The 12307-nt window shown below is 68.8% G+C and overlaps 1 protein-coding gene across 1 annotated transcript in view; it reads left to right on the forward strand.

Moving 5' to 3' along the window:
* The first annotated feature begins 331 nt into the window (after positions 1-331).
* ATP2B3 (ATPase plasma membrane Ca2+ transporting 3) overlaps positions 332-12307 on the forward strand; it is a 42165-nt gene continuing 30189 nt past the window's right edge. The window contains exons 1-7 of the mRNA XM_039510594.1: positions 332-621; positions 1488-1741; positions 4105-4302; positions 6416-6673; positions 6957-7082; positions 8565-8690; positions 11365-11406. Of these exons, the coding sequence (XP_039366528.1) occupies positions 1537-1741; positions 4105-4302; positions 6416-6673; positions 6957-7082; positions 8565-8690; positions 11365-11406 (955 nt within the window). The 5' untranslated portion in view covers positions 332-621; positions 1488-1536. The remainder of the gene's footprint in view (positions 622-1487; positions 1742-4104; positions 4303-6415; positions 6674-6956; positions 7083-8564; positions 8691-11364; positions 11407-12307) is intronic.

Consider the following 12307-nt stretch of genomic DNA (forward strand, 5'->3'; position numbering starts at 1 on the left):
GTGGGTTGGGTGGGTGGCTGACGGTGCCGCTGTTGAGTGGGGGGCTGGGTGGGTGAAGGTGACGCTGTTGAGTGGGGGGCTGGGTGGGTTGGTGGGTGGGTGAAGGTGCAGTTGGGTGGGTTGGTGGGTGGCTGAAGGTGACGCTGTTGAGTGGGGGGCTGGGTGGGTTGGTGGGTGGGTGAAGGTGCAGTTGGGTGGGTTGGTGGGTGGCTGAAGGTGACGCTGTTGAGTGGGGGGCTGGGTGGGTTGGTGGGTGGGTGAAGGTGCAGTTGGGTGGGTTGGTGGGTGGGTGAAGGTGACGCTGTTGAGTGGGGGGCTCGATGGGGTGCCGCTAGGTGGGTGGATGCTCATGGGGATGCATGGACAGATGTGGGTGCTAGAGGGGGCTCCCCCCAGGTCTGACACACACCCTGACACTCCTCCCCATGTGAGTCCCCCAGGTGCCCCCGGAGCGGCGGGGGGCAGGCTGCTGCCCAGCTCTGACCAGGGTCCCCCCATACTGACCGGCCCGGCTCTGTCCATGGATTGGCCGTTGGGCCGCGCTCTGCTCGCTGGCCACGGCTGCTAGGGGGGACCCGGCTTCGGAGGATGGAGACCCCGACACAGAGCAGGCGCTGACCGGTGAGTGAGGGAAGGGGTGTGACTGCCTGGGGAGAGCGCCCCCTGCCCAGCCCCCCGCCCTGCCCCCCGCAGCACGGGGCCCCCAGTACCCAGCCCTGACTGCCTGGGAGGCGCCCCTGCCCAGCCCCGCCCTGCCCCCGCAGCAGGGCCCCAGTACCCAGCCCTGACTGCCAGGAGAGCGCCCCTGCCCAGCCCCCACCCTGCCCCCAGCACGGGGCCCCAGCACCCAGCCCTGACTGCCTGGGGAGAGCACCCCCTGCCCCCCCAGCATGGGGCCCCCAGCACCCAGCCCTGACTGCCTGGGGAGAGCGCCCCCTGCCCAGCCCCCCGCCCTGCCCCCCGCAGCACGGGGCCCCCAGTACCCAGCCCTGACTGCCAGGGGAGAGCGCCCCTGCCCAGCCCCCACCCTGCCCCCAGCACGGGGCCCCAGCACCCAGCCTGACTGCCTGGGAGAGCACCCCTGCCCCCAGCATGGGGCCCCAGCACCCAGCCCTGACTGCCAGGAGGCGCCCCTGCCCAGCCCCCCGCCCTGCCCCCCGCAGCACGGGGCCCCCAGTACCCAGCCCTGACTGCCAGGGGAGAGCGCCCCTGCCCAGCCCCACCCTGCCCCCAGCACGGGGCCCCAGCACCCAGCCCTGACTGCCTGGGAGAGCACCCCTGCCCCCAGCATGGGGCCCCCAGCACCCAGCCCTGACTGCCAGGAGCGCCCCTGCCCAGCCCCGCCCTGCCCCCAGCACGGGCCCCAGCACCCAGCCCTGACTGCCAGGGGAAAACGCCCCTGCCCAGCCCCCCGCCCTGCCCCCCGCAGCACGGGGCCCCCCCACTGCCCAGCCCCCTCCCTCACTCCTTCCTCTGCTCCTGTGCAGGCTTCCCCGTCCGCCCCGCCAGCGCCAGGCCTGGCTCCCTCCCGCCGCCATGGGCGAGCTGGCGAACAGCGCGCTGGATTTCTACCCCAAGAGCCAGCGGCAGGCGCTGAACCATGCGGGCGGCCTGGGCTGCACCCTGGCCGAGCTGCGGGGCCTCATGGAGCTGCGCGGGGCTGAGGCCTTGCAGAAGATCCAGGATGGCTACAGCGACATCAGCGGGCTCTGCCGCCGGCTCAAAACCTCCCCGACTGAAGGTGCTGGCTCCTCCGTCCATGGCACGGGGGAGAACCCCGGCGTCCGGGCTCCCAGCCCCCCCTGCTCCCATCCCAGAGCTGGGAGAGAACCCAGGCGTCCGGGCTCCCAGCCCCCCCTGCTCCCATCCCAGAGCTGGGAGAGAACCCAGGAGTCCGGGCTCCCAGCCCCCCCTGCTCCCATCCCAGAGCTGGGAGAGAACCCAGGTGTCCGGGCTCCCAGCCCCCCCTGTTCTAACCACCAGCCCCCACTCCCCTCCCAGAGCCGGGAGAAAACCCAGGAGTCCGGGCTCCCAGCCCCCCCACCCCGCTCCCATCCCAGAGCTGGGAGAGAACCCAGGAGTCCGGGCTCCCAGCCCCCCTGCTCCCATCCCAGAGCTGGGAGAGAACCCAGGAGTCTGGGCTCCCAGCCCCCCCTGCTCCCATCCCAGAGCTGGGAGAGAACCCAGGAGTCCGGGCTCCCAGCCCCCCCTGCTCTAACCACCAGCCCCCACTCCCCTCCCCTCCCAGAGCCAGGCGAGAACCCAGGAGTCCTGGCTCCCAGCCCCCCCTGCTCTAACCACCAGCCCCCACTCCCCTCCCAGAGCTGGGGAGAACCCAGGAGTCCTGGCTCCCAGCCCCTGCTCTAACCACCAGCCCCACTCCTCCCAGAGCCGGGGAAAGAACCCAGGAGTCCTGGCTCCCAGCTCCCCCTGCTCTAACCCACCAGCCCCCACTCCCCTCCCAGAGCCAGGGAGAGAACCCAGGAGTCCTGGCTCCCAGCCCCCACTACTCTAACCATCAGCCCCCCTCCCTTCCCAGAGCCGGGGACGGAGCTGGGGGGGGGGGGGGGCTGGCCCGGGGGGGCGGGGCTGGCGGGGGCGAGGACGGAGCCGGGGGGGCGGAGCTGGCCGAGGGGGCGGGGACGGGGACGGAGCCTGGGGGCGGAGCTGGCCGAGGGGTCTCGAGCAGAGCTGCAGCGTCGGCTCCTGCGCCGGGTTCCCCTTGACTCGCCCTTCAGGCTGCGGCAGAGCCGAGCCGAGCCGGGCCGGCCCGGGCCGGGCCGGGCCGGGGGGGGCCAGGGACCCCCCCCTGCCCGGAGCTCAGCGACCTGCCCCACACCCCGTGACCCCTGCAGCACAGCCCCCACCGAGCCTGGTCCCGCCTGCCAGGGGAGAGCGCCCCCGGCCCAGCCCCCTGCCCCATTCCCTTCCCCACGGTGCCCTCAGCCCCCCTGAGCCTGGTACCGCCTGCCAGGGGAGAGCGCCCCCCGCCCAGCCCCCTGCCCCACGGTGCCCCCAGCCCCCCCGAGCCTGGTCCCGCCTGCCAGGGGAGAGCGCCCCCCGCCCAGGACACCTGGGTTCTCTGCCTGGCTGGGGGGGGCTGGGAGTCAGGACTCCTGGGTTCGCTCTGTGACATCTGTGCCTTGCTCTTGCGGAGGCAGCCCCAGTGCCCCTGTATGAAAGGGGGGCAGGGGCGGGGGAGGAGGTCCAGCTGCCCAAGACAGGATCCAACCCCCTGGGCGATCAAAGGCCCCCGGTGGCCATGCCCCCGCCCCCCGCCTGCTCTCACCTGCCAGCTCGTTAAATATTTAAAATGTCACCAGTCCCAGGGACCATCTGAAAATTCTCCACGGCACTGACCTGGCTCTGGGACCCGCAGAGAAATACACCACAGTCCTGGCTCCCAGCCGCCGTGCTCTAACCACCAGCCCCCACTCCCCTCCCAGAGCTGGGGAGAGAACCCAGGAGTCCTGGTTCCCAGACCCCTGCTCTAACCACCAGCCCCCACTCCCCTCCCAGAGCCGGGGAGAACCCAGGAGTCCTGGCTCCCAGCCCCGCCTGCTCTACCCCCCCGCCCCCGCTCCCCTCCCAGAGCCGGGGAGAGAACCCAGGAGTCCTGGCTCCCAGCCCCTGCTCTAACCACCAGCCCCACTCGCCTCCCAGAGCCGGGGAGAGAACCCAGGAGTCCTGGCTCCCAGCCCCCCCTGCTCTAACCACCCGCCCCCACTCCCCTCCCAGAGCCGGGGAGAGAACCCAGGAGTCCTGGCTCCCAGGCCCCCCTGCTCTAACCACCAGCCCCCACTTCCCTCCCAGAGCTGGGAGAGAACCCAGGAGTCCTGGCTCCCAGGCCCCCCTGCTCTAACCACCAGCCCCCACTCCCCTCCCAGAGCCGGGGAGAGAACCCAGGAGTCCTGGCTCCCAGCCCCGCCTGCTCTAACCACCAGCCCCCACTCCCCTCCCAGAGTGGGGGAGAGAACCCAGGAGTCCTAGCTCCCAGCCCCCCCTGCTCTAACCACCAGCCCCCGCTCCCCTCCCAGAGTGGGGGAGAGAGAACCCAGGAGTCCAGGCTCCACCTTCATCTCCCCTCTCTCTGCCCCTGCTCAGGCCTGTCCGACAACGCGGCCGACCTGGAGAAGCGGCGGCAGATCTACGGCCAGAACTTCATCCCGCCCAAGCAGCCCAAGACCTTCCTGCAGCTGGTGTGGGAGGCTCTGCAGGACGTGACGCTGATCATCCTGGAGATCGCGGCCATCATCTCCCTGGGTCTCTCCTTCTACGCCCCCCCGGGAGAGGAGAGCGAAGGTCAGTGCTGGCCTGGGGCGTCCCCCCCACCCCGAGATGGGGCGAGGCCGCCTCCATGGAGCCAGATCCCAGGGACAGCAGCTTGGTGTGGGGAAGGAAGGAGGCGGGTGGGGGGCGTTTTCCACACCTGGGAGGTAGCTCAGGTGTGGTTGGGTCACGGGGCTGCAAGGTGGGATAAGGGAGACATGACTGTTCCTCTGCTGCTCTGTCCGTCCGTCTGGCACGCCTCCATCCATCCATCCGCTACGCCTCCGTCCGTCCGTCTGTCCGGCACGCCTCCATCCGTCCATCCATCCACCCGCTGCTCCGTCCGTCCGCTACACCTCCATCCGTCCGTCCGCTACGCCTCCGTCCGTCCGTCTGTCCGGCACGCCTCCATCCGTCCACCCATCCACCCGCTGCTCCGTCCGTCCGCTACGCCTCCGTCCGTCCACCCATCCACCCGCTGCTCCGTCCATCCGCTACGCCTCCATCCATCCATCCGCTACGCCTCCATCCGTCCGTCTGTCCAGCACGCCTCCATCCGTCCACCCATCCACCCGCTGCTCCGTCCGTCCACTACGCCTCTGTCCGTCCACCCATCCACCCGCTGCTCCGTCCGTCCGCTACGCCTCCGTCCGTCCGTCCGTCCGTCCGCTACGCCTCCATCCGTCCATCCATCCACCCGCTGCTCCGTCCGTCCACTACGCCTCCGTCCGTCTGCTACGCCTCCGTCTGTCCGTCTGCCACGCCTCCATCCGTCCGTCCACTGACCTACCTGTCCACCCACTGCCCCGTCCGTCCGTGCACACGCTGCTCTGTCCGTCCATCCAGCCGCTGACCCGTCCGTCTGCTACGCCTCCATCCGTCCGTCCACTGACCTACCCGTCCACCCGCTGCCCCGTCCGTCCACTACGCCTCCATCCGTCCATCCACTGACCTACCTGTCCACCCGCTGCCCCATCCGTCCGTCCAGTCGCTGACCCGTCCGTCCATCTGTCCGGCACGCCTCCATCCGTCCGCTACATCTCCATCCGTCCATCCATCCACCTGCTGCTCCGTCCATTACGCCTCCGTCCGTCCGTGCGCTACGCCTCCGTCCGTCCGTCCGCTACGCCTCCGTCCGTCCATCCACTGACCTACCTGTACACCCGCTGCCCCGTCCGTCCGTCCAGTCGCTGACCCATCCATCTGTCTGTCTGGCACGCCTCCATCCGTCCGCTACGCCTCCATCCGTCCGTCCACTGACCTACCCGTCAACCCGCTGCTCCATCCGTCCATCTGCTACGCCTCCATCCGTCCATCCACTGACCTACCTGTCCACCCACTGCTCCGTCTGTCCGTGCACGCGCTGCTCTGTCCGTCCATCCAGCCGCTGACCCGTCCGTCTGCTACGCCTCCATCCGTCCGTCCACTGACCTACCCGTCAACCCGCTGCTCCGTCCGTCCATCTGCTACGCCTCCATCCGTCCATCCACTGACCTACCTGTCCACCCGCTGCTCCGTCCGTCCATCTGCTACGCCTCCATCCGTCCATCCACTGACCTACCTGTCCACCCGCTGCTCCGTCCGTCCATCTGCTACGCCTCCATCCGTCCATCCACTGACCTACCTGTCCACCCGCTGCCCCGTCCGTCCGTCCAGTCGCTGACCCGTCCGTCCGTCTGTCCGGCACGCCTCCATCCGTCTGCTACGCCTCCATCCGTCCATCCACTGACTTACGTGTCCTATTCATCTGTCCATCCGATGACCCATCCGTCCACTGACCCACCCGTCCATCCGCTGACCCATCCATCCATACGGCTAGCCGCTAATCCATCCGTCTGGCCAGCCGTCCACCCACCTATCCAGCCACCCATCCATCCCCTGCCCCGTCCCTGTGCTCACCCATCAGCCCACCCACTGCAGACCCTTCCCACCCCTGGCTGGGGGCTCCCCACCCTAATGCCACCTGGCCTGCGGAGGGAGGGAAGCAGGACCATGGGGGCGACTTCCTCCTCCACTGTCCCTGTCTGTCAGCCTCAATGCATGTTCCCTTTCCTTGGCTCTGGCCTGACCTCCCACTCCTCCTTCCTGTCCTGTTCCCTCTCTCTCTCCTGCTCTGCCGTGGTCCCTGCCCCGTGGTGCGGCGCAGCCTGTGGGAACCTGGCCTCGGGCGCGGAGGACGAGGGCGAGTCGGAGGCCGGCTGGATTGAGGGGGCGGCCATCCTGCTCTCCGTCATCTGCGTGGTGCTGGTCACGGCCTTCAACGACTGGAGCAAGGAGAAGCAGTTCCGGGGACTGCAGAGCCGCATCGAGCAGGAGCAGAAATTCGCCGTCGTCCGCAACGGGCAGCAGATCCAGATCCCTGTGGCCGAGCTGGTGGTGGGAGACATCGCCCAGATCAAATACGGTGAGTGTGCCCGACGCCGGGCTCGGGGTGATCCAGGGCAGCCCAGAGGCCAGGGCAGAGGGGCTCGTGGGACTGATCATGGAAGGAATAGATTGCATGTGGCGCTGATCCCAGACGGCCTGATGCTGGGGCAGATGGCCATGGTGGAGTGATCCGAGATGGGGTTGTGGGGGTGCCATCTGGGCTATGCAGGTCCCATGTGGGGGGGCAGATCCAGGGAGGCCCGACACCAGGGCAGAGGAGCTCACAGGTCCCATGTGGGCCATTCTCTCCCCTTCGCCAGGCGACCTGCTCCCTGCGGACGGGGTTCTGATCCAGGGGAACGACCTGAAGATTGATGAGAGCTCCCTGACCGGGGAATCGGACCATGTGCGGAAATCCGTGGAGAAAGATCCCATGCTGCTCTCAGGTGGGTGTGGGGGGGGGCGATCTCCCCCGGCAGTCCATGCTGGGCGCTATGGGGCGCTGCGCTATGGGGCGGGGGGCACTCTGCCCCGGCAGTCCATGCTGGGCGCTATGGGGCGCTGCGCTATGGGGCGGGGGGCACTCTCCCCCGGCAGTCCATGCTGGGCGCTATGGGGCGCTGCGCCATGGGGCGGGGGGGCTCGGTGGGGGGCGCTCTCCCCAGGCAGTCCATGCTGGGCGCTATGGGGCGCTGCGCTATGGGACGGGGGGCTCAGTGGGGGGCGATCTCCCCAGGCAGTCCATACTGGGCGCTATGGGGCACTGCGCTATGGGGCAGGGGGCTCTGTGGGGGGCAATCTCCCCAGGCAGTCCATGCTGGGCGCTATGGGGCACTGCGCTATGGGGCAGGGGGCTCAGTGGGGGGCGCGATCTCCAGGCAGTCCATGCTGGGCGCTATGGGGCGCTGTGCTATGGGGCGGGGGGTCAGTGTGGGGTGCTCTCCCCCGGCAGTCCATGCTGGGCGCTATGGGGCGCTGTGCCATGGGGAGGGGGTCAGTAGGGCGCTCTCCCCAGGCAGTCCATGCTGGGCGCTATGGGGCGCTGCGCCATGGGGCGGGGGGTCAGAGTGGGGGGCTCTCCCCCAGCAGTCCATGCTGGGCGCTATGGGGCGCTGCACCATGGGGCGGGGCTCAGTGGGCGCTCTCCCAGGCAGTCCTTGCTGGGCGCTATGGGGCGCTGTGCCATGGGGCGGGGGGCTCAGTGGGGGGCGCTCTCCCCCGGCAGTCCATGCTGGGCGCCATGGGGCGGGGGGTCAGTGGGGGGCGCTCTCCCCCGGCAGTCCATGCTGGGCGCTATGGGGCGCTGCGCCATGGGGCCGGGGGTCGGGGGGGGGGCGCTCTCCCCCGGCAGTCCATGCGGGGTGCGAGGGGGCGGGGGCTCTGGGCGCTCTCCCAGGCAGTCCATGCTGGGCGCTATGGGGCAGGGGTCGGGGCGCTCTCCCCGGCAGTCCATGCTGGGCGCTATGGGCGCTGCGCTATGGGGCGGGGCTCAGTGGGCGCTCTCCCCGGCAGTCCATGCTGGGCGCTATGGGCGGGGTCAGTGGGGTGCTCTCCCCCGGCAGTCCATGCTGGGTGCTATGGGGCGGGGGGCTCTGGGGGGGGCGCTCTCCCCAGGCAGTCCATGCTGGGCGCTATGGGGCGCTGCGCTATGGGGCGGGGGGCTCAGTGGGGGGTGCTCTCCCCCGGCAGTCCATGCTGGGCGCTATGGGGCGCTGCACTATGGGGCGGGGGGCTCTGTGGGGGGCGCTCTCCCCCGGCAGTCCATGCTGGGCGCTATGGGGCGCTGCGCTATGGGGCAGGGGGTACAGGGCGACTCTTGGGGGCGGTCTGCCGCGAGCCATGAATGGAACCCAGGTGTCCTGCGTGGCGGAAGGGAGCTGACGGCCCGAGCCCGTCGCTTCCTGTTGACTCTGGCTCTGCGCTCCCAGGCACCCACGTCATGGAGGGCTCGGGGCGGATGGTCGTCACGGCCGTCGGGGTGAACTCCCAGACTGGGATCATCTTCACCTTGCTGGGAGCCACTGGGGAGGAGGAGGAGAAGAAGGAGAAGAAAGGTGAGGGCCCTTTTTGCTCTTCCCTGGGCTCGGGCTCGGGTCCTGCTGAGCTGGTTCTGCCAGCTCCTGCGTCGCCGGGGCCGAGGTCTCCGCCATGTCACGCCTGGCGCAGGCTCCGTCAGCCCCCGATGGCACCTCCTGGCGTGTGGACTCAGCGTTGCTCATGGAGACTCTGCCCCATCCCACGCTGGCTCCATGAGCGACGGGCCATGTGGACTCAAAGCCTTTTCCTTGGCCGAGCCCGTTGCCCCAGCTCCAGCCCACCTGGCTTCGTGTCCCGGCTTCGGCTCGATGGTGCTGGCCGTAGCCGCACGGGCTTTCCCTGTCCGCTCACGGTGCCTCTTCTGGATGCCCTGACACCGGCTACATCCACAGTCCTAGCAATAGACTCCCACCCAACCGCAAACTGCACCCGCCAACCGCACTAAACAGCCGCTCGACACACCACCCGTCCACACTGACTCCCCGTCACTTCATATCGACCATCCCAATCCCCAGCCTGTGTTCACTCCACATAATCAATGTGCATTTGCACGGCCCCAGATTGCAATGGGGGCAGGGCCGGGTGCTGAGCTCAGCTCCCCCGGGGCCAATCCGGAGTCACCCCAGATTGCAATGGGGGCAGGGCCGGGTGCTGAGCTCAGCTCCCCCGGGGCCAATCCGGAGTCACCCCAGATTGCAATGGGGGCAGGGCCGGGTGCTGAGCTCAGATCCCCCGGGGCCAATCCGGAGTCACCCCAGATTGCAATGGGGGCAGGGCCGGGTTCTGAGCTCAGCTCCCCTGGGGCCAATCCGGAGTCACCCCAGATTGCAATGGGGGCAGGGCTGGGTGCTGAGCTCAGCTCCCCTGGGGCCAATCCGGAGTCACCCCAGATTGCAATGGGGGCAGGGCCGGGTGCTGAGCTCAGCTCCCCTGGTGTTAATCCAGAGTAACCCCTGATTGCAATGGGGGCAGGGCCGGGTTCTGACCTCAGCTCCCCTGGGGCCAATCTGGAGTCACCTCAGATTGCAATGGGGGCAGGGCCGGGTGCTGAGCTCAGCTCCCCTGGTGTTAATCCAGAGTCACCCCTGATTGCAATGGGGGCAGGGCCGGGTGCTGAGCTCAGCTCCCCTGGGGCCAATCCGGAGTCACCCCAGACTGCAATGGGGGCAGGGCCAGGTGCTGAGCTCAGCTCCCCCGGGGCCAATCCGGAGTCACCCCAGATTGCAATGGGGACAGGGCCGGGTGCTGAGCTCAGCTCCCCTAGTGTCAATCCAGAGTCACCCCTGATTGCAATGGGGGCAGGGCCGGGTTCTGAGCTCAGCTCCCCCGGGGCCAATCCGGAGTCACCCCAGATTGCAATGGGGGCAGGGCTGGGTTCTGAGCTCAGCTCCCCTGGGGCCAATCCGGAGTCACCCCAGATTGCAATGGGGGCAGGGCTGGGTGCTGAGCTCAGCTCCCCTGGTGTCAATCCAGAGTCACCCCTGATTGCAATGGGGGCAGGGCCGGGTTCTGAGCTCAGCTCCCCTGGGGCCAATCTGGAGTCACCTCAGATTGCAATGGGGGCAGGGCCGGGTGCTGAGCTCAGCTCCCCTGGTGTTAATCCAGAGTCACCCCTGATTGCAATGGGGGCAGGGCCGGGTTCTGAGCTCAGCTCCCCTGGGGCCAATCTGGAGTCACCTCAGATTGCAATGGGGGCAGGGCCGGGTGCTGAGCTCAGCTCCCCTGGGGCCAATCCGGAGTCACCCCAGATTGCAATGGGGGCAGGGCTGGGTGCTGAGCTCAGCTCCCCTGGTGTCAATCCAGAGTCACCCCTGATTGCAATGGGGGCAGGGCCGGGTTCTGAGCTCAGCTCCCCTGGGGCCAATCTGGAGTCACCTCAGATTGCAATGGGGGCAGGGCCGGGTGCTGAGCTCAGCTCCCCTGGTGTAAATCCAGAGTCACCCCAGATTGCAATGGGGGCAGGGCTGGGTGCTGAGCTCAGCTCCCCCGGTGTTAATCCAGAGTCACCCCAGATTGCAATGGGGGCAGGGCTGGGTTCTGAGCTCAGCTCCCCCGGGGCCAATCCGGAGTCACCCCAGATTGCAATGGGGGCAGGGCTGGGTGCTGAGCTCAGCTCCCCTGGTGTCAATCCAGAGTCACCCCTGATTGCAATGGGGGCAGGGCCGGGTTCTGAGCTCAGCTCCCCTGGGGCCAATCTGGAGTCACCTCAGATTGCAATGGGGGCAGGGCCGGGTGCTGAGCTCAGCTCCCCTGGTGTAAATCCAGAGTCACCCCAGATTGCAATGGGGGCAGGGCTGGGTTCTGAGCTCAGCTCCCCCGGGGCCAATCTGGAGTCACCCCAGATTGCAATGGGGGCCGCGCTGGCTGCTGAGCTCAGTCGCCCGGTGTCAATCCAGAGTCACTCCTGATTTACAATGGGGGCAGGGCCGGGTTCTGATCTCAGCTCCCCTGGAGTCCCACCCGAGATTCCGCCCCAGCACAGAGCGGAGACGGACGGACGGGGACACACAGCAGAGGCGGCAGGGACACCCCGGGGAACCCTCAGTTCTAAGCCGTGCTGGGGGGACCCTGCGATCTCCCCGAACTCAGAGCTCCAGCGCTGCCTCCCCCCCCCCAGCGCCGGCTTCCCGCGGGCTCCAGTGTCTGTGTGGGCTGAAGTGTCGTCTCTCTCTCGCCCCTGTTCTGCCGTAGGGAAGCCCCAGGACGGTGCGGTGGAGAATATCCAGAACAAAGGTACCGGGCCAGGGGGGGCCAGGCCCAGCTGGGGCCTCAGCCTGGGGGGTGGGGGGGACGCTCTGCACGTTCACAGTCTGCTGGTCAGAGCAGGGGGGCTGGGAGCCAGGACGCCTGGGTTCTCTCCCAGCTCTGGGATAGGAGTTGGGTCTAGTGGGTTAGAGCAGGAGGGATGGGAGCCAGTATGCCTGGGTTCTATCCCAGCTCTGGGAGGGGTGGGGGCTGGTGGTTACAGCGGGGTGGGAGCCAAGACTCCTGGGTTCTCTCCCCAGCTCTGGGAGGGGAGTGGGGGCTGGTGGTTACAGCGGGGGGGCTGGGAGCCAGGACTCCTGGGTTCTCTCCCCCGCTCGGGGAGGGGGGTGGGGGCTGGTGGGTTAGGGCAGGGGGGGCTGGGAGCCAGGACTCCTGGGTTCTCTCCCGGCTCTGGGAGGGGAGTGGGGGCTGGGGGTTACAGGGGGGGGCGGGGAGCCCGGACGCCTGGGGGCTCTCCCGGCTCCGGGAGGAGTGGGGGCGGGTGGGGGCTGGGAGCCAGGACGCCTGGGTTCTCTCCCCGGCTCCGGTAGAGGAGTGGGGGCTGGTGGTTACAGCGAGGGGCTGGGAGCCAGGACGCCTGGGTTCTCTCCCGGCTCTGGGAGGGGTGGGGTGGTTACAGAGGGGCTGGGAGCCAGGACTCCTGGGTTCTCTCCCGGCTCCGGGAGGGTGGAGGTGGGGTTACAGCGAGGGGCTGGGAGCCAGGACTCCTGGGTTCTCTCCCCGGCTCCAGGAGGGGAGTGGGGGCTGGTGGTTACAGTGGGGGACTGGGAGCCAGGACGCCTGGGTTCTCTCCCCAGCTCTGGGAGGGGAGTTGGGGCTGGTGGTTACAGCGGGGGGGCTGGGAGCCAGGACGCCTGGGTTCTCTCCC

The sequence above is a fragment of the Mauremys reevesii genome, linkage group 22 (genome assembly GCF_016161935.1).
Source record: "Mauremys reevesii isolate NIE-2019 linkage group 22, ASM1616193v1, whole genome shotgun sequence".
NCBI lineage: Eukaryota > Metazoa > Chordata > Testudines > Geoemydidae > Mauremys > Mauremys reevesii.